At 49.5% G+C, this 26,496-nt stretch overlaps 1 protein-coding gene across 1 annotated transcript in view; it reads left to right on the top strand.

The window, feature by feature from the left end:
• Positions 1–26,496, top strand: part of ssrp1a (structure specific recognition protein 1a) — a 38,643-nt gene that overhangs the window by 7,931 nt on the left and 4,216 nt on the right. The window contains exons 4-13 of the mRNA XM_064954760.1: positions 11,132–11,237; positions 11,433–11,626; positions 11,820–11,920; positions 12,141–12,270; positions 12,475–12,578; positions 12,742–12,870; positions 13,041–13,265; positions 13,363–13,435; positions 14,662–14,785; positions 15,007–15,049. Of these exons, the coding sequence (XP_064810832.1) occupies positions 11,132–11,237; positions 11,433–11,626; positions 11,820–11,920; positions 12,141–12,270; positions 12,475–12,578; positions 12,742–12,870; positions 13,041–13,265; positions 13,363–13,435; positions 14,662–14,785; positions 15,007–15,049 (1,229 nt within the window). The remainder of the gene's footprint in view (positions 1–11,131; positions 11,238–11,432; positions 11,627–11,819; positions 11,921–12,140; positions 12,271–12,474; positions 12,579–12,741; positions 12,871–13,040; positions 13,266–13,362; positions 13,436–14,661; positions 14,786–15,006; positions 15,050–26,496) is intronic.

Raw genomic sequence — 26,496 nt, 5'->3', positions numbered from 1 at the left:
AGATGGAAGGCTGGTCTCCTGAGGTTAGCTGCTATAGAGAGATGGAAGGCTGTTCTCCTGAGGTTAGCTGCTACAGAGAGAGAGATGGAAGGCTGGTCTCCTGAGGTTAGCTGCTATAGAGAGAGAGATGGAAGGCTGGTCTCCTGAGGTTAGCTGCTACAGAGAGAGAAGGAAGGCTGGTCTCCTGAGGTTAGCTGCTACAGAGAGAGAAGGAAGGCTGGTCTCCTGAGGTTAGCTGCTACAGAGAGAGAAGGAAGGCTGGTCTCCTGAGGTTAGCTGCTACAGAGAGAGAAGGAAGGCTGGTCTCCTGAGGTTAGCTGCTACAGAGAGAGAAGGAAGGCTGGTCTCCTGAGGTTAGCTGCTACAGAGAGAGAAGGAAGGCTGGTCTCCTGAGGTTAGCTGCTGTAGAGAGAGAAGGAAGGCTGTTCTCCTGAGGTTAGCTGCTACAGAGAGAGAAGGAAGGCTGTTCTCCTGAGGTTAGCTGCTACAGAGAGAGAGAGATGGAAGGCTGGTCTCCTGAGGTTAGCTGCTATAGAGAGATGGAAGGCTGTTCTCCTGAGGTTAGCTGCTATAGAGAGAGAGAAGGAAGGCTGGTCTCCTGAGGTTAGCTGCTACAGAGAGAGAAGGAAGGCTGGTCTCCTGAGGTTAGCTGCTACAGAGATAGAAGGAAGGCTGGTCTCCTGAGGTTAGCTGCTACAGAGAGAGAAGGAAGGCTGGTCTCCTGAGGTTAGCTGCTACAGAGAGAGAAGGAAGGCTGGTCTCCTGAGGTTAGCTGCTACAGAGAGAGAAGGAAGGCTGGTCTCCTGAGGTTAGCTGCTACAGAGAGAGAAGGAAGGCTAGTCTCCTGAGGTTAGCTGCTACAGAGAGAGAAGGAAGGCTGGTCTCCTGAGGTTAGCTGCTGTAGAGAGAGAAGGAAGGCTGGTCTCCTGAGGTTAGCTGCTGTAGAGAGAGAAGGAAGGCTGGTCTCCTGAGGTTAGCTGCTACAGAGAGAGAAGGAAGGCTGGTCTCCTGAGGTTAGCTGCTACAGAGAGAGAAGGAAGGCTGGTCTCCTGAGGTTAGCTGCTGTAGAGAGAGATGGAAGGCTGGTCTCCTGAGGTTAGCTGCTGTAGAGAGAGAAGGAAGGCTGGTCTCCTGAGGTTAGCTGCTACAGAGAGAGAAGGAAGGCTGGTCTCCTGAGGTTAGCTGCTGTAGAGAGAGAAGGAAGGCTGGTCTCCTGAGGTTAGCTGCTACAGAGAGAGAAGGAAGGCTGGTCTCCTGAGGTTAGCTGCTACAGAGAGAGAAGGAAGGCTGGTCTCCTGAGGTTAGCTGCTACAGAGAGAGAAGGAAGGCTGGTCTCCTGAGGTTAGCTGCTGTAGAGAGAGAAGGAAGGCTGGTCTCCTGAGGTTAGCTGCTGTAGAGAGAGAAGGAAGGCTGGTCTCCTGAGGTTAGCTGCTACAGAGAGAGAAGGAAGGCTGGTCTCCTGAGGTTAGCTGCTACAGAGAGAGAAGGAAGGCTGGTCTCCTGAGGTTAGCTGCTACAGAGAGAGAAGGAAGGCTGGTCTCCTGAGGTTAGCTGCTATAGAGAGAGAAGCTAAGGTGGTCTCCTGAGGGTAATCATTGTATTTTTGAAGATGGGATCTTCTGACTGAGGGTTTAGACAACGTTGTCACTCTCACTGGTGAGGAATTGGTTAGTGGAGCAGCCAGCGAGTCAGTCACTTTGATGTGTACACCCTCTATATCCTCTAGGACTGACCCCCATTGTTGTCGACTGGTCGATAGGCTGTTGTTCGACCGAGATTTCTTTAGTCGAGCTGTAGCAACATAAAAAAATAAATAATAATCTTTGTGTACAATACACCAGTCTGATTGGTGCCTGTCTGAGTGGACTGATCCATAGTGGAGGCTGTGGGGATGGCACAGTCCATCACTAAGACGTGATACTGAAATTGTATATGGTTAAATTATGTACGAACAATGGTGTAACACAAATTTAAAAAAAAGTATATTATTTTATAACAAATTCTATTTTTCCCCTGTTGGATAGTGGACCGCGTTTCTGAAACACGTCAATGCGCTGTTGAATTGACACCTTCTAGACCATGTTGCTATGTGTATTCAGACCCCTTGACTTTTTCCACATTTCTTTACGTTACAGCCTTTTTCTAAAATGGATTAAATTGTTTTCCCCCATTCAAATCTACACACAATACCCCATAATGACAAAGCAAAGTGAGGTGTTTATACATTTCTGCAAATGTATGAAAAGGAAGGGGGAAAATGAAATATCACATTTTACACAAGTATTCAGTCCCTTTGGTCAGTACTTTGTTGAAGCACTTTTGGCAGTGATTAGTCTTCTTGGGTATGACGCTACATGCTTGGCACACCTGTATTTGGGGTGTTGCTCTCATTTTTCTCTGCAGATCCTTTCAAGCTCTGTCAGGCTGGATGGGGAGTGTCGCCACAGCTATTTTCAGGTCTCTCCAGGGACGTTAGATTGGGTTCAAGTCCAGGCTCTGGCTGGGCCGGGCCACTCTAGGACATTCAGAGACTTGTCCCGAAGCCACTCCTGCGTTGTCTTGGCTGTGTGCTTAGGGTTGTTGTCCTGTTGGAAGGTGAACTTTCGCCACCAGTCTGAGGTCCTGAATGCTCTGGAGCAGGTTTTCATCAATGATCTCTGTACTTTGCTCTGTTCATCTTTCCCTCGATCCTGACTAGGGTTGCAAAGGGTCTGAAATGTTTTCCAGAAATTTTTACATGGGAAGTTAAGCCTGGGAATTTTGTTTTAAATTCAGCAAAAAGGTTAGCTTTTTACAGTGAACCTTTTTTTGTGGGATACACATAAGGCAATTCTTGGTCTTGTGGCATATTTTGGTTAAACTTTACCCAATTCAATGGAATTGCAACCCTCTGCATGCACAGTGCATTCTTCCATCACATGTGCAGTGCACTCTTCCAATCACATGTACAGCTGATTCTCAAGATCTTGCACACTAATAAGATGCTATTGAGCCCACACTACTACACTGTCTGAGCCATGGACCACATGCTTTCTGGTAAGTTTTGATTACAATACTTGGTGTGGTGAATATATTTTATAGGACATACATGATTTTTTGTTAACTAGTATACAGTAGCCTACAGCAAAGTGTGTTTAAATCATTTCTAACTTGTTAACAATTTCTTCTAGTTAGTTTTTGCAACCCTTTTGGTTTTAGCTTACTTGAGCATGCTAACTGAGTGTTAATTCACCTGTTTCCATACATGTTTCATTTTAGAACATTTGTTACAAAGGAGTTGTTTAATCTAATTGCTTAACTATTTATCAGTACATGGAATTGTATTTTTTTTTTGTGTGTGTGTGTTGTTATCGTCTTTACAGGACAATGCCACAGGCACTAGCTGACGTGTGGAGACATTTCACTGCAGCTAATGCAGAAGGAAAAGCTGTGTCAAATCATGTGAAGAATGCAACGAAGATGCAGAATCATCTGGCCAAGTGCATAAAGTTCTGTCAGCTCTCACAACAAGCAACCTCTGACAAAAGTCCCTCAATTTCTATTTGAGGTGAAAATTATGAATCAGACACCTTATCGATAGCAACAGCTCATGGTCCTCCTGGAATCAGAAGTTTTTTTTGACTCAATGGAGGAACGTTTTCAGATAAATTATGATGAATGTCTTGCTCGATCTGTGTATGCAAACTGGTTCAGCTCTGATGCTCACAGGCAATGTGTATTGAAAGAGATTTCCTGAATGTTCTTCGCCCCGCACACACCCCTCCAACTAGACATGCTTTATCTACACATTTTCTGGATGCAGAGTTCAACAGAGTTCAAGAGAAGGTCAAGCAAATCATAGAGAAAGCAGACTGTATTGCAATCATCTCTGATGGGTGGTCGAATGTTTGTGGGCAAGGAATAATTAACTGCATCTCCACCCCTCAACCAGTATTCTACAAGAGCACAGACACAAGGGACAACAGACACATCGGTCACTACATTGCAGATGAGCTGAAGACAGTCATCAATTGACCTTGGAACACAGAAGGTATTTGCACTGGTGACCGACAATGCTGAGAACATGAAGGCTGCTTGGTCTAAAGTGGAGTAGTCCTACCCTCACATCACACCCATTGGCTGTGCTGCTCATGCATTGAATATGCTTCTCAAGGAAATCATGGCACTGAAAACAATGGGTACACTCTTCAAGAGAGCCAATGAAATGGTTAGATATGTGAAGGGTCATCAAGTTATAGCAGCAATCTAACTCGCCAAGCAAAGTGAGAAGAATAAGAGCACCACATTGAAGCTTCCCAGCAACACCTGTTGGGGTGGTGTTGTCATCATGTTTGACAGTCTCCTGGAGGGAAGGAGTCTCTCCAAGAAATGGCCATATCACAGTCTGCCGATATGAACAGCCCCATCAAGAGGATCCTCCTGGGTGATGTATTTTGGGAGAGAGTGGTAAGCAGCCTGAAACTCCTGAAACCTATAGCAGTAGCCATTGCACGGATTGAGGGAGACAATGTCATCCCGTCTGATGTTCAGACTCTGCTTGCAGATGTAAGAGAAGAAATCCGTACTCCCCTACCCACTCCACTGTTGCTCCAAGCAGAGGAAACTGCAGTTCTGAAATGCATCCAAAAGCTTGAAGACTTCTGTCTCAATCCCATACACGTGTTGGACCGGTGTTTGCCTTTCCAAATCATGTCCTATCAATTGAATTTACCACAGGTGGACTCCAATCAAGTTGTAGAGACATCTCAAAGAGGATCAATGGAAACACGATCCACCTGAGCTCAATTTTGAGTCTCAAAGCAAAGGGTCTGAATACTTATGGTATTTCTGTTTTTATTTCATACATTTGTTAACATTTCTAAAAACCTGTTTGCTTTTTCAATATGGGCTATTGTGTGTGGATTGATGGGGGGGGGGGTGGTAATTGAGTCCATTTTAGAATAAAGCTGTAACGTAACAAAATGTGGAGATATTCAAAGGGTCTGAATACTTTCCGAATGCACCGTACCAACAGAAATAAGACCGATCCTGCGCCTGTAGCCTGTCTTAGCGTTTGGTTAACAGCTTACTGATTCTGTGAACAGCAAGCCTCACACAACAGTTTCCTAAATTGGTCTGTTTTTAATCTTTACTCTGCTGTAATAAAGGCTTTACACTTTTCTTTGCGTTAGACCAGCCTCTCTGGTATTATTATTTTAATTGATTTAGTATTATTTAATCTGTTACAAATTATCAGACTAATTATGCTTCTAATAATAACCCTCCTTTTCCTTTGATCTCCTTTTTGTTATTACTATCATTATAATAAGTACTTTCATTATTATTAGTAGGCATAGTATAGCAGCCTTGTATAACCACCATTGATCGAGCTGTCGGCCTAAGAGTGCAACCTGTTTAGTCTTAATATTGTAACTTCCTTGGGCCTATATTTCAATACTAACAGGCTATTGTAACAATCAGTCATTTATTTGTTCATGTCTTCACACAGCATACGGGTCATTCATGATGTGAAATGTAATCAAGCATTTTAATTTTAAAATAACAAAGGGGCCATTGAATAATTTAGCGTAAATAATAAATTGGCCTAAACCATTTTTAGTCTTTGCTGTAATAAAGGCTTTACCAAAAAAACAAAAAAACATATCCAACACACTCTCTGGTACCCCTATAATTTATTTTGTGTTTACATTGTTCCAAACGGTCTGAAATTATATTGTAATCTAACAGCACCTGTTTGGCGCACACACAGGCCAAATGTGCACGCCGCGCTTGTTCCATACCTTCTTTTTCTTGTTCTCCAGTATTTCCCATAACTAGTCAAATGTATTCCTCACATGTTAATAAGGTGTTCAGAGTTTGTTCTAACCAATTTATTTATGATGTGCTGTAGGTCAGGCCCTAGGGTTGAGGGAATGGTTTCTTCCTAAACAAATGAGGGATTTCGGTAACAGAACTTTTCAGTAAGAAATGACTGTAATAATGTTGCAGCTTTGTCAACAAGGACAGCGCGATCAACACTGATGTTCTTTGGTGGTCTCTGCACCAGTGAGGACAGAGTCAACGGGTGCTCGTCACACAGTTACTCGCTGTCTTTAAAAAAAATATATATATATATATATTTTTACACGGCTCAGCAAGTCTGAGCCAGGCGGCACAATCAAGTCAATTGTGGTCGAACTCCCTCTAGTTATTTGTCTTTTAATTATTTAATCAAACAGTGCGCGTAAAGCATCAGACAAGCTCAGAGCATATAGTTGATTTAATTAAAACACAGGATGTGTCAGTCGAATCATTTATGAAAAAATAAATTTCTAAGAATTTTGACCAATCGATTGGTCGAAAGATCAGATGACTCTTGGTCGACCAAGATTATTTTTTTGTCAGGGACAGCCCGAATATCCTCACTGGTTCGACACACCTCAGCCGACTTCTCATGTACATTATCAGTCAAAAGTTTGGACACACCTACTCCATTATTATTATTTTTTTACTATTTTCTACATTGTAGAGTAATAGTGAAGACCTCAGCACTATGAAATAACACATGGAATCATGTAGTAACCAAAGAAAGTGTTAAACAAATCTAAATATATTTTAAATGTGAGATTCTTCAAATTAGCTACCCTTTCCCTTGATGACAGCTTTGCACACGCTTGACATTCTCTCAACCATCTTCATGTGGTAGTCACCTGGAATGCATTTACATTAACAGGTATGCCTTGTTAAAAGTTCATTTGTGGATTTTCTTTCCTTCTTAATGTGTTTGAGCCAATCAGTTGTTTTGTGACAAGGTAGGAGTGGTGTACAGACGATAGGGCTATTTGATAAAAGACCAAGTCCATGTTATGGCCCGACCAGCTCAAATATGCAAAGAGAAACGATAGTCCATCATTACTTTAAGACATGAAGGTCAGTCAATTTGAAGGTCAGTCAAGGTCAGTCAAATTTCAGTCAAAATTTCAAGAACTTTCTTCAAGTGCAGTCGCGAAAACCATCAAGCGCTGTGATGAAACTGACTCTCATGAGGACTGCCACAGGAAAGAAATACCCAGAGTTACCTCTGCTGCTGAGGATAAGTTAATTTCAGATCAAGTTCAGATTTCAGCCTATATAAATACTTCACCGAGTTCAATTAACAGACACATCTCGACATCAACTGTTCGAGGAGACTGTGTGAACCAGGCCTTCATGGTCAAATTGCTGCAAAGAAACCACTACCAAAGGACACCAATTAGAAGATGACTTGCTTGGGCCAAGAAACACAAACAATGGACATTAGACCAGTGGAAATCTGTCCTTTTGGTCTGAGTCCAAATTAGAGTTTTCTTTTGTTGTTGTTCCAACTGCCATGTGTTCGTGAGAATGGAGTGGGTGAACGGATGATCTCTGCATGTGTAGTTCCCACCGTGAAGCATGGGGGAGGAGGTGGTGTGGTGGTGCTTTGCTGGTGATACTGTCTGTGATTTTATTTAAAATTCAAGGCACACTTAACCAGCATGGCTACCACAGCATTCTGCAGTGATACACCATCCTGTCTGGTTTGCACTTAGTGGAGCTATTGTTTTTAGACAGGATAATAACCCAACACACCTCCAGACTGTGTCAGGGCTATTTGACCAAGAGGGAGATTGATGGAGTGCTGCGTCAGATGACCTGGCCTCCACAATCACCCGATCTCAACCCAATTGGGATGAGTTGGACCGCAGAGTGAAGGAAAATCAGCCAACAAGTGCTCCGCGTATATTGGAACTCCCTCAAGATTGTTGGAAAATCATTCCTCATTAAGCTGGTTGAGAGAATGCCAAGAGTTTTCCAATGTAGAAAAATAGAAAAAAAAATAAAGAAAATCCAAATTATAACAATAGCAGGGCATAAACCGTCATTATTCCTCCTCAAACACAGATAAAAAAAATAATTTGGTTACATGATTCCATATGTGGTATTTCATAGTTTTGATGTCTTCACTATTATTCTACATTTTAGAAAATATTCACACACAAAAAAAAACTTGAAAGAGTAGGTGTGTCCAAACTTTTGACTGGTACTGTATAGACAATGTGTTGAATGTCTGTGCTGAACAAGTAATGATACTGTATTTGAATTGGGACTGGTGAATTGCACTGATGACGTATCACATATCTGTTTACTAATTTGGTACCTCTTGTAAACAGCACTGCACTTACCCTGAGTTTGCTTAGCACTGATCTGGACTCCACTGTGTTAGCCGTAACTGGGTCTATTCACGAGGCACAATTTACAAAACCTAAACAAAGGGGGCCGACACACTGGGAGGGACAATCCTGTCCAATAGAAAACACTTGTTTTTCATTTCCTTTTGCAAAACTTGGTGTCCACTAATGCAAAGAACCCTGGTGTCAAGATAACATGGCAACATCTGTGTTACAGAGCATCTTATTAGTTAGGGGGAGAGGAACAGGGGTGTTGGAATGGAACACATTGGGGACAGGGAGGGGTGGAGGGAGGATTGGTGCAGGAGGAAATTGGTGTGTGTGTATGGGGAGGCTGGGATGAGTGATTTATTATGGCTGTGTCATGTAAGCAACAGCACTCTGCCAAAGGAGTAATGAAGGATGGTGCTCTACATATTGGAGCTGATGAGGACAGCAGGAACACACACACACATTGATATGTACATCTTTACATAGTTACCGGTCACTCATTACACACACGCACAGATTTATATCCAGTATATACTATATAATGTAAACTTAGGTCTGTATATACGGGCTGTCACACACAAACACAATGTCTTCATTCATCTTTACAAACACACGCACCGATGCTGTCAACACACTGATCTGATGTTCTATACACACACAGATGGACACACATTCACAGTCTGGCGAATATTCTCTTTCTCTGTCCAACACACACACACATTGTGGGCTTTCCCACTCTACTAACTACGAACACAGGAGTTTTCAAACGGGGGTTTTCAAACAGGGGTCCAAGGTACTGCAGGGGGTTGGCAATGTTTTAGAAAATATGGATACCATTTTTATGTCTCTGCGTCCAGTATGAAGGAAGTTTAGAGAGTTTTATGTGGCAATGCTAACTAGCGATAGCACAATGATTGGACGTCTACAGGAACAGTTGGCCTGCTAGCTATTCCTGTCCATCCAACGCTGGGGAAGTAGATGAATGGATTCATTGCTAAAATCTCAAACAATCCCTTTTAATATGGAGGAAATTACACTAATTTCAGCTAATTGCAGGGTTTTTTCTGTATAGAAAATTCTTAGGCGGGTCATCTGAGTGTACATTTTTGGGTTGGAAAAACAGTTTGTGTCAACTTAACCCTTTACACTCGTGGGAATTGGCCTATATGGAGAAGTAGGGCTGGGACGATACCAGTACTGCGATACTCGTTGGTATCGTGGCAAGGAAACCAAGCAGATTTATCTTCTTTAGGAGAACAGACCAAATGATGATGTCATCCTGAGTCACATTTTATTTACTTTCCTTGTTAAAGCACACTATAATTGACATAAAACAGGGTTTTAAAGGACCAAAGAGTTTGGTGTGCTTCGTGTTTCCATTTTTGCCATGTAAAAAAATATTGCTTTACTTGTATCATCCCTAATTGGATAGGAAATGTTTCTTACAGAAGAAATATGAAAAGCATATTTCTAACCATGGTAGCAATTGAAAAGTGACAGTTTTGAGTATATGGGAAAATTATTAGACCAAAGGTGAGGACAGAACAGAACAGTTCAGGTGACACAAGACTGAATTTAAAAAAAATCTCCACAATTTTGTCAAAAACAATTGGTAGTTACAGTCTTATCGCTGCAACTCCCGTACAGACTCGGGAGAGGTGAAGGTCGAAAGCCTCGCGTCGTCCAAAACACAACCCGCCAAGCCGCACTTCTTGGCACAATGTACGCTTAACCCGGAAGCCAGCCACGCGCACCAATGTGTCGGAGGAAATTGCAAAATTGTCTCAACTTCATGCCAACTGTTTAGAATAGATGGAAATTAGTTTAGAATCTGAAAAGGTTTCTCTCGACTCAGTGGGGGAAAATGTGTAGAATTACAGAAAATGTGCTTGAGAACAGCAAAATGTTTTCACCACTGCCCAGATACAGCACCTTCACCTCTATAGCTAATGGGCTCTGTTAGAGTTTACACTTCCAATGAACTGTGGGGAGGTCAAAATAATGAAACTACCAAATCAATGTGGATGACTTTTACCTGATGACAAGGCATCTATTGTTTTGCTAACATGATGGGGTCGCTGGTTTTCTTGGTCAGGGGTCGCTGGTTTTCCTGGTCAGGGGTCGCCGGTTTTCCTGGTCAGGGGTCCCTGGGTCGCCGGTTTTCCTGGTCAGGGGTCCCTGGGTCGCCGGTTTTCCTGGTCAGGGGTCCCTGGGACGCCGGTTTTCCTGGTCAGGGGTCCCTGGGTCGCCGGTTTTCCTGGTCAGGGGTCCCTGGGTCACCGGTTTTCCTGGTCAGGGGTCCCTGGGTCGCTGGTTTTCCTGGTCAGGGGTCCCTGGGACGCCGGTTGTCCTGGTCAGGGGTCCCTGGGACGCTGGTTTTCCTGGTCAGGGGTCCCTGGGTCGCCGGTTTTCCTGGTCAGGGGTCCCTGGGACGCCGGTTTTCCTGGGCAGGGGTCCCCGGGACGCCGGTTTTCCTGGTCAGGGGTCCCTGGACAAGAAAAGTTTGAAAACCCCTGACCTAACAGACAAGCTGATACCCAGGTGCATAAGCTCTATTTCCCACGTTCTCCTTTTCCTCTCTCAAAAACACACCATGCACACTGTCCTTTCACACACATGTGGAAGTGATTGCGGTGTGTGTCTGGGTGCTCCAGCTCTAATCGGGCCGGCAGGATAAATAAACGGGTTGATTGTAAGCTGCGAGAAGGAGAGCGCGACCAGAAGGAGAGCGCGACCAGAAGGGGAGAGCGACCAGATTGAGCTGTGATTAATTAGCCTCCTCATCAAAGGGGAGGAGAGAGAGGTGTTTCTTTGTTTTTCACTGAATAGTGTGGTGGGCAGTAAGAATTTAACTGAACATCTTTCCTCTCTGTTTTCTATTTTGCTTTCTCTCTGCCTCCCCATGTCGTCCCCCTCCACTCCCCCGTCTCTCGCTCCCTCCCTCTCTGCAGGATTATGAGAGGATCTCTGAGTTCTTCAAGGCCAACTACAAGGTGGAGCTGACAGAGAAGGACATGTGCGTGAAAGGCTGGAACTGGGGCACTGCTAAATTCTCTGGTAAACAACACCCTCTAAATGTCACTGAACACTTATCACACAACACCAACAGAGGATCTGATCATCCTGCTGGCAGCTTTACAAAACAACCCTTTTCATCTCTGGATCTCTCTTACTGAGCCGTTGTAGCATTCCTCCAGCTATGTAGTGGTGCATTATGGGAGCTGTGGTTTTTGAACCCCCCTCTCTCCGCAGGTCCATTGTTGTCGTTTGACGTGAATGACAGCTCCGTGTTTGAGATCCCCCTGGCCAGCGTGTCCCAGTGTGCCACCGGGAAGAACGAGGTGACGCTGGAGTTCCACCAGAACGATGACGCTGAGGTCTCTCTCATGGAGGTCCGTTTCTACGTCCCCCCCGGCCCCGCAGACGAGGGGGCAGACCCCGTGGAGGTAACCCACGCTCTACTCTGTCCTGCTGCTGGCTGAAAATGGAGTGATCGTCGGTGCCTTACTGGCTTCACCCCAGCAGATGGCGCCACCACTACAGCTGTCCCTATACTCAGAAACAGTCCATTTTCACCCCAACATCATTGATACGGTGGTTATTCCTGTTTTAACCCTGTGTCCCTGTCCTCCCTGTCAGGCGTTTGCCCAGAACGTGCGGTCTAAGGCAGATGTGATCCAGGCTACAGGAGATGCTGTGTGTGTCTTCAAAGAGCTGCAGTGCCTCACACCCAGGGGCAGGTACTGTGGCATCAGCACCATGAACCACTATTCATCAGTATTATCTGTCGTTGTTTTGTTGAATATTACTCTCCATTTATCAGATTGATCCACATTGTTCGCTTGGCTCAACGCTAGCCCCCCCCCCAAAAACGAAAACCTACCACATACTAGACAAACACCCACTTTGACGGCAGGCCTCCCTCTTGTTCACCCACGTTCTTCTCCCTCTGTGCGTCAGGTATGATATCCTCATCTACCCTGCCTTCCTGCACCTCCATGGTAAGACGTTTGACTACAAGATCCCCTACACCACCGTGCTGCGTCTCTTCCTGCTCCCAAGCAAGGACCAGAGACAGATGTTCTTCGTTGTAAGTGTGTGTGTGTGTGTGTGTGTGTGTGTTTGAGGTGAGTGGTTGACAGTCAAGTGTAGATTGTGTTAAGATGGTGTCGGGGGCCACCGAATGTGCAGACAACACAGTGTAAATGCAATCATTCTCACTTCAAAGCCCTTGCCATCGTCTTCGATTCATAATCATTCTGTCTTCTTCTACGCCCCCCCCTGCCGTCTGTAGATCAGTCTGGACCCGCCCATTAAGCAGGGACAGACGCGTTACCACTTCCTCATCCTGCACTTCTCTAAGGAGGAGGAGCTCAAGCTTACCCTCAACATGAGCGAGTGAGTGGGAGAGTGAAACGACAGCAGCTCAACACTGCATGGGAGAGGGAGAATGAACACTTAATAAATACAATGTCTGTTTCCCTCTTCTCTCCCCCTCTCTCTTTGGGCCCTCTCCCCCGTTCTTTCTCCCTCTCCTGCCCCTCTCGCTCCCTCACCGAAGGGAGGAGGTGGAGAAGCGTTATGAAGGGAAGCTCAGCAAGAACATGTCAGGTTCTCTCTATGAGATGGTCAGCAGGGTGATGAAGGCTCTGGTCAACAGGAAGATCACTGTGCCCGGAAACTTCCAGGGGTAAACGCACACAGACACACCGGATCGCCAACACATACACGCACAACACACACACACACGCGATCACCAACGCACACTGTTCCTCTGCCGAGGCATGACATTATAAACGTGCCATGAAACACTGTGTGATGTCCCTCAGAATAACTGAGTCTGCCTCCTCTCCCCTGTAGTAACACCCCTGGGGCCCAGTGTATAACATGTTCCTACAAGGCTCAGTCCGGCCTGCTCTACCCGCTGGAACGGGGCTTCATCTATGTGCACAAGCCCCCAGTTCACCTGCGCTTCGAGGAGATCTCCAGTGTCAACTTCGCCAGAGGCACCACCACCACGCGCTCCTTCGACTTCGAGGTGGAGACCAAGCAGGGGAACCAGTTCACCTTCAGCAGCATCGAGAGGTAATTAGAGGGGACGGAGGAACGCGCAGCACACAAGCTCCCCTGTTGATTCTGTGTCCAATTCACGGTTCCTGTTTCTCTCTCTCTCTCGTCACAGGGAAGAGTACGGGAAGCTGTTTGACTTTGTCAACGCCAAGAAACTCCACATCAAGAACCGAGGATTCAAGGAGGTAACCTTTAGGAGATGTTTACTGTGGTGGACATGCATTCAACTCCTCTCCAAGATAAATGATGTGCTTATAAATATTGATGATGTCACTCTCTTCTTGTCTGTCTGTTGTGTACCCCTGAAGAAGAAGGTTGGTATGGTTACGTGGGTGTGGGAGTGTTGGCTTGATTTTTGGTTTGGAGCGATTACTGCTCGCATGGTGTGTGTGTTTGGGGGGGGGGCTTGTGTCTGTGTATGTTTTTTTGGGGGGGGGGCTATAATTCTAATCATGGTGGTTGATTTCAGTGAAGAACCATGAATGATTTACTAATCGGTATGTGATTGCTGATTATGCTTATCCACAGATGTGTTTTGGAGAGTGTGTGTGTGAAAGAGAGAGGTGTGTGTGTGTGTGTGGTCTCGTTCCTCTATCCTCATGGGGACCGGAAATCCCCCAAATTCTCCAAGGATAGTAAAACGAGGGGGGAAAATCTCCGTTGTGGGGACATTTCCCAGAAAATCTATTTTAGGCTTAGGGGTGAGGACTACGATTAGGGTTAGGGAAAATAGGATTTTGAATGGAAATGTAATTTAGGTCCCGACGAGGATAGTAAAACAGGCTGTGTTTGTGTGTGGGGGGTGCTGCCTGCATTGTCTTGACTAATGTATTGCCCAAGGCATTGCAGTGTGTTAACTGAAAGATGAAACACATCCTCTAAACCAAATACAGGAAGTCCTGATTTTTACTCCCAGAATGCTCTCTGGTAATATAAACAGCCCACTCTGTCCATCAGTGCCCCACTCCGTTGCCCTGGGTGGTAGTCGCCACGGCAACAAACGATTACCTTGAGGTCACCTGACTGGTAAAGAACTACAAAGTATCATGTCTTTCACTTCCTCCTGTTTGTCTCGCGTCTTAGCTTTTAACTTAGGGAGAATCTCATTACATTCCTTGCGTCCTCTCTCGAATCCTCCTCAAAACACATTAGATGAGGTCAGAGGTCTTTGACCTTCTCATCCAATGGGTTTTAAGGACGTGAGGAATCAAGGAAATGCAATGAGATTCTCCCCTAGTCTCCATTCCCAGCAGTAGTCCGAAAGGTAAGGAGGTAAGGAATTGTAAAGTGTTGGAACACAGCCCCTTCTGGACAGTAACCTGCTGTCCATAGGAAGAGATACAGGGCCTTGTTGGAGCATCATGGGTAGTGTAGTCTCTGACTCTCTGCTGCCCCCCGACATGGTATAAAGGCTAAGAACAACGAGTACAGTGACTCAGACGACGATCAGCACGATGCCTACCTGGAGAGGATGAAAGCCGAGGGCAAGATCAGAGAGGAGGGAGACGGCAGCAACGACTCAGACGAAGAGACCGGTGAGTGACAGCTCCCACAGTTATTAGGGTGGCCAGGCCGTTGATTGACAGCTCCCGCAGCCAATCAGGGCCTCCCTAATAGAGCTCAATGGGAATCATTCATACATGAAGAGATTTAAATACGTCGTAGGTCTGGCTATTGTGAGCTAGTTGTGTCGCTGTCCAAGAGAGCAGCGGGTTTGGGGGAGAGCTGTGTTACTGATGATCTCTCTTTTTACTAGATGAGTCTTTCAACCCTGGAGAGGAGAGTGATGTCGCTGAGGAGTGAGTTTTTACCCGTCATCCCTCACTCACTCTCCCATTGCCCACTTCAGCCCCTCTCTCTCCCTCCCCTCTCTCTCCCCCCCTCTCTCTCCCTCCCCTCGCTCTGTCTCTATTTAACAGTATCCCCCCTCTCTCTCCCTCCCCTCTCTCTCCCCCCCTCTCTCTCCCTCCCCTCGCTCTGTCTCTATTTAACAGTATCCCCCCCTCTCTCTCCCTCCCTCTCTCTCCCCCTCTCTCTCCCTCCCTCGCTCTGTCTCTATTTAACAGTATCCCTCCCCGCTCTCTCCCTCTCTGTTTAACAGTATTCCTCCCCTCTCTCCTTCCCCTCTCTCTCCCTCCCCTTTAACAGTATTCCTCCCCCTCTCTACCCCCCCTCCCTCTCTATTTAACAGTATTCCTCCCCTCTCTCTCGCTCTCTGTTTAACAGTATTCCTCCCCTCTCTCCCTCCCCTCTCTCTCTGTTTAACAGTATTCCTCCCCCCTCTCTCCCCCCCCTCCCTCTCTGTTTAACAGTATTCCTCCCCTCTCTCTCCCCTCTCTCTCGCTCTCTGTTTAACAGTATTCCTCCCCTCTCTCTCCCCTCTCTCTCGCTCTCTGTTTAACAGTATTCCTCCCCTCTCTCCCTCCCCTCTCTCTCTGTTTAACAGTATTCCTCCCCTCTCTCCCTCCCCTCTCTCTCTGTTTAACAGTATTCCTCCCCTCTCTCTCCCCTCTCTCTCCCTCTCTGTTTAACAGTATTCCTCCCCTCTCTCCCTCCCCTCTCTCTCCCCCTCTGTTTAACAGTATTCCTCCCCTCTCTCCCTCCCCTCTCTCTCCCTCTCTAACATTATTCCTCCCCTCTCTCCCTCCCCTCTCTCCCGCTCTGTTTAACAGTATTCCTCCCCTCTCTCCCTCCCCTCTCTCTCTGTTTAACAGTATTCCTCCCCCCTCTCTCCCCCCCCTCCCTCTCTGTTTAACAGTATTCCTCCCCTCTCTCTCCCCTCTCTCTCGCTCTCTGTTTAACAGTATTCCTCCCCTCTCTCTCCCCTCTCTCTCGCTCTCTGTTTAACAGTATTCCTCCCCTCTCTCTCCCTCTCTGTTTAACAGTATTCCTCCCCTCTCTCCCTCCCCTCTCTCTCCCTCTCTGTTTAACAGTATTCCTCCCCTCTCTCTCCCTCTCTAACATTATTCCTCCCCTCTCTCCCTCCCCTCTCTCCCGCTCTGTTTAACAGTATTCCTCCCCTCTCTCCCTCCCCTCTCTCTCCCTCTCTAACATTATTCCTCCCCTCTCTCCCTCCCCTCTCTCCCGCTCTGTTTAACAGTATTCCTCCCCTCTCCCTCCCCTCTCTCTCCCCCTCTGTTTAACAGTATCCCTCCCCTCTCTCTCCCTCCCCTCTCTCTCCCTTTCTGTTGAATAGTATTCCTCCCCTTTCTCTCCCTCCCCTCTCTCTCCCTTTCTGTTGAATAGTATCCCTCCCCTCTCTCTCCCTCCCCTCTCTCTCCCTCTCTGTTTAACAGTATCCCTCCCCTCTCTCTCCCTCCCCTCTCTCTCCCTCCCCTCTCTCTCCCTCTTTGTTTAACAGTATTCTTCCCCCTTCTCCCCCTCCCCTCTCTCTCCCCTCTCTTTCCCTCCCCTCTCTGTTTAACAGTGTTGCTCCCCTCTCTCCCTCTGTTTAACAGTGTTGCTCCCCTCTCTCTCCCCTCTCTTTCCCTCCCCCTCTCTGTTTAACAGTGTTGCTCCCCTCTCTCTCCCTCTGTTTAACAGTGTTGCTCCCCTCTCTCTCCCCTCTCTTTCCCTCCCCCTCTCTGTTTAACAGTGTTGCTCCCCTCTCTCTCCCCTCTCTCCCTCCCCCTCTCTGTTTAACAGTGTCGCTCCCCCTCTCTCTCCCTCTCTCCCTCCCCCTCTCTGTTTAACAGTGTCGCTCCCCCCTCTCTCCCCTCTCTTTCCCTCCCCCTCTCTGTTTAACAGTGTTGCTCCCCTCTCTCTCCCTCTGTTTAACAGTGTTGCTCCCCTCTCTCTCCCCTCTCTTTCCCTCCCCCTCTCTGTTTAACAGTGTCGCTCCCCTCTCTCTCCCCTCTCTCCCTCCCCCTCTCTGTTTAACAGTGTCGCTCCCCTCTCTCCCCCCTCTCTTTCCCTCCCCCTCTCTGTTTAACAGTGTTGCTCCCCTCTCTCTCCCCTCTCTTTCCCTCCCCCTCTCTGTTTAACAGTGTCGCTCCCCTCTCTCCCCTCTCTTTCCCTCCCCCTCTCTGTTTAACAGTGTCGCTCCCCTCTCTCTCCCCTCTCTTTCCCTCCCCCTCTCTGTTTAACAGTGTTGCTCCCCTCTCTCTCCCCTCTCTTTCCCTCCCCCTCTCTGTTTAACAGTGTTGCTCCCCTCTCTCTCCCCTCTCTTTCCCTCCCCCTCTCTGTTTAACAGTATTCCTCCCCTCTCCCTCCCCTCTCTCTCCCTCTGTTTAACAGTATTCCTCCCCTCTCCCTCCCCTCTCTCTCCCTCTCTGTTTAACAGTATTCCTCCCCTCTCCCTCCCCTCTCTCTCCCTCCCCTCTCTCTCCCGCTCTGTTTAACAGTACTCCTCCCCTCTCTCTCCCTCTGTTTAACAGTATTCCTCCCCTCTCCCTCCCCTCTCTCTCCCTCTCTGTTTAACAGTATTCCTCCCCTCTCTCTCTCCCTCTGTTTAACAGTATTCCTCCCCTCTCCCTCCCCTCTCTCTCCCTCCCCCTCTCTGTTTAACAGTGTTGCTCCCCTCTCTCTCCCCTCTCTTTCCCTCCCCCTCTCTGTTTAACAGTGTTGCTCCCCTCTCTCTCCCCTCTCTTTCCCTCCCCCTCTCTGTTTAACAGTGTCGCTCCCCTCTCTCTCCCCTCTCTCCCTCCCCCTCTCTGTTTAACAGTGTCGCTCCCCCCTCTCTCCCCTCTCTTTCCCTCCCCCTCTCTGTTTAACAGTGTTGCTCCCCTCTCTCTCCCTCTCTTTCCCTCCCCCTCTCTGTTTAACAGTGTTGCTCCCCTCTCTCTCCCCTCTCTCCCTCCCCCTCTCTGTTTAACAGTGTCGCTCCCCTCTCTCCCTCTCTTTCCCTCCCCCTCTCTGTTTAACAGTGTCGCTCCCCTCTCTCTCCCCTCTCTTTCCCTCCCCCTCTCTGTTTAACAGTGTTGCTCCCCTCTCTCTCCCCTCTCTTTCCCTCCCCCTCTCTGTTTAACAGTGTTGCTCCCCTCTCTCTCCCCTCTCTTTCCCTCCCCCTCTCTGTTTAACAGTATTCCTCCCCTCTCCCTCCCCTCTCTCTCCCTCTGTTTAACAGTGTTGCTCCCCTCTCTCTCCCCTCTCTTTCCCTCCCCCTCTCTGTTTAACAGTATTCCTCCCCTCTCCCTCCCCTCTCTCTCCCCCTCTGTTTAACAGTATTCCTCCCCTCTCCCTCCCCTCTCTCTCCCTCTGTTTAACAGTATTCCTCCCCTCTACCTCCCCTCTCTCTCCCTCTCTGTTTAACAGTACTCCTCCCCTCTCCCTCCCCTCTCTCTCCCTCTGTTTAACAGTACTCCTCCCCTCTCCCTCCCCTCTCTCTCCCTCTGTTTAACAGTACTCCTCCCCTCTCCCTCCCCTCTCTCTCCCTCTGTTTAACAGTATTCCTCCCCTCTCCCTCCCCTCTCTCTCCCTCTCTGTTTAACAGTACTCCTCCCCTCTCCCTCCCCTCTCTCTCCCTCTGTTTAACAGTACTCCTCCCCTCTCCCTCCCCCCTCTCTCCCTCTCTGTTTAACAGTATTCCTCCCCTCTCCCTCCCCCCTCTCTCCCTCTCTGTTTAACAGTATTCCTCCCCTCTCTCTCTCTCTCTGTTTAACAGTATTCCTCCCCTCTCTCCCTCTCTCTCTCTCTCTGTTTAACAGTATTCCTCCCCTCTCTCCCTCTCTCTCCCTCTGTTTAACAGTATTCCTCCCCTCTCTCTCCCCTCTCTCTCCCTCTGTTTAACAGTACTCCTCCCCTCTCCCTCCCCTCTCTCTCCCTCTGTTTAACAGTATTCCTCCCCTCTCCCTCCCCTCTCTCTCCCTCTCTGTTTAACAGTACTCCTCCCCTCTCCCTCCCTCTCTCTCCCTCTGTTTAACAGTACTCCTCCCCTCTCCCTCCCCTCTCTCTCCCTCTGTTTAACAGTATTCCTCCCCTCTCTCTCTCCCTCTGTTTAACAGTACTCCTCCCCTCTCCCTCCCCTCTCTCTCCCTCTGTTTAACAGTATTCCTCCCCTCTCCCTCCCCTCTCTCTCCCTCTGTTTAACAGTATTCCTCCCCCTCTCTCTCTCCCTCTGTTTAACAGTACTCCTCCCCTCTCCCTCCCCTCTCTCTCCCTCTGTTTAACAGTATTCCTCCCCTCTCCCTCCCCTCTCTCTCCCTCTCTGTTTAACAGTACTCCTCCCCTCTCCCTCCCCCCTCTCTCCCTCTCTGTTTAACAGTATTCCTCCCCTCTCCCTCCCCTCTCTCTCCCTCTGTTTAACAGTATTCCTCCCCTCTCCCTCCCCCCTCTCTCCCTCTCTGTTTAACAGTATTCCTCCCCTCTCCCTCCCCTCTCTCTCCCTCTCTGTTTAACAGTACTCCTCCCCTCTCCCTCCCCTCTCTCTCCCTCTGTTTAACAGTATTCCTCCCCTCTCCCTCCCCTCTCTCTCCCTCTCTGTTTAACAGTACTCCTCCCCTCTCCCTCCCCCCTCTCTCCCTCTCTGTTTAACAGTATTCCTCCCCTCTCCCTCCCCCCTCTCTCCCTCTCTGTTTAACAGTATTCCTCCCCTCTCTCTCTCCCTCTGTTTAACAGTATTCCTCCCCTCTCCCTCCCCTCTCTCTCCCTCTCTGTTTAACAGTACTCCTCCCCTCTCCCTCCCCTCTCTCTCCCTCTGTTTAACAGTATTCCTCCCCCCTCTCTCCCCCCCTCCCTCTCTGTTTAACAGTACTCCTCCCCTCTCCCTCCCCTCTCTCTCCCTCTGTTTAACAGTATTCCTCCCCTCTCCCTCCCCTCTCTCTCCCTCTCTGTTTAACAGTACTCCTCCCCTCTCCCTCCCTCTCTCTCCCTCTGTTTAACAGTACTCCTCCCCTCTCCCTCCCCTCTCTCTCCCTCTGTTTAACAGTATTCCTCCCCTCTCCCTCCCCCCTCTCTCCCTCTCTGTTTAACAGTATTCCTCCCCTCTCCCTCCCCCCTCTCTCCCTCTCTGTTTAACAGTATTCCTCCCCTCTCCCTCCCCCCTCTCTCCCTCTCTGTTTAACAGTATTCCTCCCCTCTCTCTCTCTCTGTTTAACAGTATTCCTCCCCTCTCTCTCTCTCTCTGTTTAACAGTACTCCTCCCCTCTCTCTCCCTCTGTTTAACAGTATTCCTCCCCTCTCTCTCTCTCTCTGTTTAACAGTACTCCTCCCCTCTCTCTCCCTCTGTTTAACAGTATTCCTCCCCTCTCCCTCCCCCTCTCTCCCTCTCTGTTTAACAGTATTCCTCCCTCTCCCTCCCCCTCTCTCCCTCTCTGTTTAACAGTATTCCTCCCCCTCTCTCTCTCTGTTTAACAGTATTCCTCCCCTCTCTCTCTCTCTCTGTTTAACAGTACTCCTCCCCTCTCTCTCCCTCTGTTTAACAGTATTCCTCCTCTCCCTCCCCCCTCTCTCCCTTTCTGTTGAATAGTATTCCTCCCCTCTCTCTCTCTCTCTGTTTAACAGTATTCCTCCCTCTCCCTCCCCTCTCTCTCCCTCCCCTCTCTCTCTCTCTCTGTTTAACAGTAATCCTCTCCCTCCCCTCTCTCTCTCTCTCTCTCTCTCTGTTTAACAGTATTCCTCCCCTCTCCCTCCCCTCTCTCTCCCCTCTCTCTCCCTTTCTGTTGAATAGTATACCTCTCTCTCCCTCTTTGTTTAACAGTGTCGCTCCCCTCTCTCTCCCCTCTCTTTCCCTCCCCCTCTCTGTTTAACAGTGTTGCTCCCCTCTCTCTCCCCTCTCTTTCCCTCCCCCTCTCTGTTTAACAGTGTTGCTCCCCTCTCTCCCCCTCTCTGTTTAACAGTGTCGCTCCCCTCTCTCTCCCCTCTCTCCCTCCCCCTCTCTGTTTAACAGTGTTGCTCCCCTCTCTCTCCCCTCTCTTTCCCTCCCCCTCTCTGTTTAACAGTGTTGCTCCCCTCTCTCCCCCTCTCTGTTTAACAGTGTCGCTCCCCTCTCTCTCCCCTCTCTCCCTTCCCCTCTCTGTTTAACAGTGTTGCTCCCCTCTCTCCCTTCCCCTCTCTGTTTAACAGTGTTGCTCCCCTCTCTCTCCCTCCCCTCGCTGTTTAACAGTGTTGCTCCCCTCTCTCTCCCTTCCCCTCTCTGTTTAACAGTGTTGCTCCCCTCTCTCTCCCTCCCCCTCGCTGTTTAACAGTGTTGCTCCCCTCTCTCTCCCTCCCCCTCTCTGTTTAACTGTGTTGCTCCCCCTCTGTTTAACAGTGTTGCTCTCCTCTCCCTCCCTCCCCCTCTCTGTTTAACAGTGTTGCTCCCCTCTCTCTCCCTCCCCCTCTCTGTTTAACAGTGTTGCTCCCCTCGCTCTCCCCTCTCTCCCTCCCCCTCGCTGTTTAACAGTGTTGCTCCCCTCGCTCTCCCCTCTCTCCCTCCCCTCGCTGTTTAACAGTGTTGCTCCCCTCTCTCCCTCCCCCTCGCTGTTTAACAGTGTTGCTCCCCTCTCTCCCTCCCCCTCGCTGTTTAACAGTGTTGCTCCCCTCTCTCTCCCTCCCCCTCTCTGTTTAACTGTGTTGCTCCCTCTCTCCCCTCTCTGTTTAAGTGTTGCTCCCTTCTCTCTCCCTCCCTCCCCCTCTGTTTAACAGTGTTGCTCCCTTCTCTCTCCCTCCCTCCCCCTCTCTGTTTAACAGTGTTGCTCCCCTCTCTCTCCCTCCCTCCCCCTCTCTGTTTAACAGTGTTGCTCCCCTCTCTCCCTCCCTCCCCCTCTCTGTTTAACAGTGTTGCTCCCCTCTCTCTCTCCCCTCTGTTTAACAGTGTTGCTCCCCTATCTCTCCCCTCTCTGTTTAACAGTGTTGCTCCCCTCTCTCTCCCTCTCCCTCTCTGTTTAACAGTGTTGCTCCCCTCGCACTCCCCTCTCTCTCCCTCCCCCTCTCTGTTTAACAGTGTTGCTCCCCTCTCTCTCCCCTCTCTCTTCCTCTGCCCTCTCTCTCTCCCCTCTCTGTTTAACAGTGTTGCTCCCCTCGCTCTCCCCTCTCTCTCCCTCCCCCTCTATGTTTAACAGTGTTGCTCCCCTCTCTCTCCCCTCTCTGTTTAACAGTGTTGCTCCCCTCTCTCTCCCCTCTCTGTTTAACAGTGTTGCTCCTCTCTCTCTCCCCTCTATGTTTAACAGTGTTGCTCCTCTCTCTCTCCCCTCTCTGTTTAACAGTGTTGCTCCTCTCTCTCTCCCCTCTCTGTTTAACAGTGTTGCTCCTCCTCTCTCCCTCCCTCCCCCTCTCTGTTTAACAGTGTTGCTTCCCTCTCTCCCCTCTCTCTCCCCCTCTCTGTTTAACAGTGTTGCTCCCCTCTCTCTCCCCTCTCTGTTTAACAGTGTTGCTTCCCTCTCTCCCCTCTCTCTCCCCCTCTCTGTTTAACAGTGTTGCTCCCCTCTCTCTCCCCTCTCTGTTTAACAGTGTTGCTTCCCTCTCTCCCCTCTCTCTCCCCCTCTCTGTTTAACAGTATTCCTCCCCTCTCTCTCTCTCTCTGTTTAACAGTGTTCCTCCCCTCTCTCTCTCTCTCTGTTTAACAGTATTCCTCCCCTCTCCCTCCCCTCTCTCTCCCCTCTCTCTCCCTTTCTGTTGAATAGTATACCTCTCTCTCCCTCTTTGTTTAACAGTGTCGCTCCCCTCTCTCTCCCCTCTCTTTCCCTCCCCCTCTCTGTTTAACAGTGTTGCTCCCCTCTCTCCCCCTCTCTGTTTAACAGTGTCACTCCCCTCTCTCTCCCCTCTCTCCCTCCCCCTCTCTGTTTAACAGTGTTGCTCCCTCTCTCTCCCCTCTCTTTCCCTCCCCCTCTCTGTTTAACAGTGTTGCTCCCCTCTCTCCCCTCTCTTTCCCTCCCCCTCTCTGTTTAACAGTGTTGCTCCCCTCTCTCCCCCTCTCTGTTTAACAGTGTCACTCCCCTCTCTCTCCCCTCTCTCCCTCCCCCTCTCTGTTTAACAGTGTTGCTCCCCTCTCTCCCCTCTCTTTCCCTCCCCTCTCTGTTTAACAGTGTTGCTCCCCTCTCTCTCCCCTCTCTTTCCCTCCCCCTCTCTGTTTAACAGTGTTGCTCCCCTCTCTCCCCCTCTCTGTTTAACAGTGTCACTCTCCCCTCTCTCCCTCCCCCTCTCTGTTTAACAGTGTTGCTCCCCTCTCTCTCCCCTCTCTGTTTAACAGTATTCCTCCCCTCTCCCTCCCCTCTCTCTCCCCTCTCTCTCCCTTTCTGTTGAATAGTATACCTCTCTCTCCCTCTTTGTTTAACAGTGTCGCTCCCCTCTCTCTCCCCTCTCTTTCCCTCCCCCTCTCTGTTTAACAGTGTTGCTCCCCTCTCTCTCCCCTCTCTTTCCCTCCCCCTCTCTGTTTAACAGTGTTGCTCCCCTCTCTCCCCCTCTCTGTTTAACAGTGTCACTCCCCCTCTCTCTCCCTCTCTCCCTCCCCCTCTCTGTTTAACAGTGTTGCTCCCCTCTCTCTCCCTCTCTTTCCCTCCCCCTCTCTGTTTAACAGTGTTGCTCCCCTCTCTCCCCCTCTCTGTTTAACAGTGTCGCTCCCCTCTCTCTCCCCTCTCTCCCTTCCCCTCTCTGTTTAACAGTGTTGCTCCCCTCTCTCCCTTCCCCTCTCTGTTTAACAGTGTTGCTCCCCTCTCTCTCCCTCCCCCTCGCTGTTTAACAGTGTTGCTCCCCTCTCTCTCCCTCCCCCTCGCTGTTTAACAGTGTTGCTCCCCTCTCTCTCCCTTCCCCTCTCTGTTTAACAGTGTTGCTCCCCTCTCTCTCCCTCCCCCTCGCTGTTTAACTGTGTTGCTCCCCTCTCTCTCCCTCCCCCTCGCTGTTTAACAGTGTTGCTCCCCTCTCTCTCCCTCCCCCTCTCTGTTTAACTGTGTTGCTCCCCCTCTCCCTCTCTCCCCCTCTGTTTAACAGTGTTGCTCTCCTCTCCCTCCCTCCCCCTCTCTGTTTAACAGTGTTGCTCCCCTCTCTCTCCCTCCCCCTCGCTGTTTAACAGTGTTGCTCCCCTCGCTCTCCCCTCTCTCCCTCCCCCTCGCTGTTTAACAGTGTTGCTCCCCTCTCTCTCCCTCTCTAACAGTGTTGCTCCCCTCGCTCTCCCCTCTCTCCCTCCCCCTCGCTGTTTAACAGTGTTGCTCCCCTCTCTCCCTCCCCTCGCTGTTTAACAGTGTTGCTCCCCTCTCTCTCCCTCCCCCTCTCTGTTTAACTGTGTTGCTCCCCCTCTCCCTCTCTCCCCTCTCTGTTTAAGTGTTGCTCCCTTCTCTCTCCCTCCCTCCCCCTCTGTTTAACAGTGTTGCTCCCTCTCTCTCCCTCCCTCCCCCTCTCTGTTTAACAGTGTTGCTCCCCTCTCTCTCCCTCCCTCCCCCTCTCTGTTTAACAGTGTTGCTCCCCTCTCTCCCTCCCTCCCCCTCTCTGTTTAACAGTGTTGCTCCCCTCTCTCTCTCTCCCCTCTGTTTAACAGTGTTGCTCCCCTATCTCTCCCCTCTCTGTTTAACAGTGTTGCTCCCCTCTCTCTCCCTCTCCCTCTCTGTTTAACAGTGTTGCTCCCCTCGCTCTCCCCTCTCTCTCCCTCCCCCTCTCTGTTTAAGTGTTGCTCCCCTCTCTCCCTCCCCCTCTCTGTTTAACAGTGTTGCTCCCCTCTCTCTCCCCTCTCTCTTCCTCTGCCCTCTCTCTCTCCCCTCTCTGTTTAACAGTGTTGCTCCCCTCGCTCTCCCCTCTCTCTCCCTCCCCCTCTATGTTTAACAGTGTTGCTCCCCTCTCTCTCCCCTCTCTGTTTAACAGTGTTGCTCCCCTCTCTCTCCCCTCTCTGTTTAACAGTGTTGCTCCTCTCTCTCTCCCCTCTATGTTTAACAGTGTTGCTCCTCTCTCTCTCCCCTCTCTGTTTAACAGTGTTGCTCCTCTCTCTCTCCCCTCTCTGTTTAACAGTGTTGCTCCTCCTCTCTCCCTCCCTCCCCCTCTCTGTTTAACAGTGTTGCTTCCCTCTCTCCCCTCTCTCTCCCCCTCTCTGTTTAACAGTGTTGCTCCCCTCTCTCTCCCCTCTCTGTTTAACAGTGTTGCTCCCCTCTCTCTCCCCTCTCTGTTTAACAGTGTTGCTCCCCTCTCTCTCGCCTCTCTGTTTAACAGTGTTGCTCCTCTCCCTCCCCCTCTCTGTTTAACAGTGTTGCTCCCCCTCTCTCACTCCCCCTCTCTGTTTAAGTGTTGCTCCCCTCTCTCTCCCTCCCCCTCTCTGTTTAAGTGTTGCTCCCCTCTCTCTCCCTCCCCCTCTCTGTTTAAGTGTTGCTCCCCTCTCTCTCCCCTCCCTCTTCCTCCCCCCTCTCTCTCCCCTCTCTGTTTAACAGTGTTGCTCCCCTCGCTCTCCCCTCTCTCTCCCTCCCCCTCTGTTTAACAGTGTTGCTCCCCTCTCTCTCCCTCCCCCTCTGTTTAACAGTGTTGCTCCCCTCTCTCTCCCCTCTCTGTTTAACAGTGTTGCTCCTCCTCTCTCCCTCCCTCCCCCTCTCTGTTTAACAGTGTTGCTTCCCTCTCTCCCCTCTCTCTCCCTCCCTCCCCCTCTCTGTTTAACAGTGTTGCTCCTCTCCCTCTCCCCTCTCTGTTTAACAGTGTTGCTCCTCTCTCTCTCCCCTCTATGTTTAACAGTGTTGCTCCCCTCTCTCTCCCCTCTCTGTTTAACAGTGTTGCTCCTCTCTCTCTCCCCTCTATGTTTAACAGTGTTGCTCCCCTCTCTCTCCCCTCTCTGTTTAACAGTGTTGCTCCCCTCTCTCTCCCCTCTATGTTTAACAGTGTTGCTCCCCTCTCTCTCCCCTCTCTGTTTAACAGTGTTGCTCCTCCTCTCTCCCTCCCTCCCCCTCTCTGTTTAACAGTGTTGCTTCCCTCTCTCCCCTCTCTCTCCCTCCCTCCCCCTCTCTGTTTAACAGTGTTGCTCCCCTCTCTCTCCCCTCTCTGTTTAACAGTGTTGCTCCCCTCTCTCTCCCCTCTCTGTTTAACAGTGTTGCTCCCCTCCCCCTCTCTGTTTAACAGTGTTGCTTCCCTCTCTCCCCTCTCCCTCCCTCCCCCTCTCTGTTTAACAGTGTTGCTCCTCTCTCTCTCCCCTCTCTGTTTAACAGTGTTGCTCCTCTCTCTCTCCCCTCTATGTTTAACAGTGTTGCTCCTCCTCTCTCCCTCCCTCCCGCTCTGTGTTTAACAGTGTTGCTTCCCTCTCTCCCCTCTCTCTCCCTCCCTCCCCCTCTCTGTTTAACAGTGTTGCTCCCCTCTCTCTCCCCTCTCTCTCCCCTCTATGTTTAACAGTGTTGCTCCCCTCTCTCTCCCCTCTCTGTTTAACAGTGTT

This window comes from Oncorhynchus masou, chromosome 32 (assembly GCF_036934945.1).
Source record: "Oncorhynchus masou masou isolate Uvic2021 chromosome 32, UVic_Omas_1.1, whole genome shotgun sequence".
Lineage (NCBI taxonomy): Eukaryota > Metazoa > Chordata > Actinopteri > Salmoniformes > Salmonidae > Oncorhynchus > Oncorhynchus masou.
Note: the sequence above shows the minus strand (reverse complement) of the source record. Positions and strands in the feature narration are given on the sequence as shown.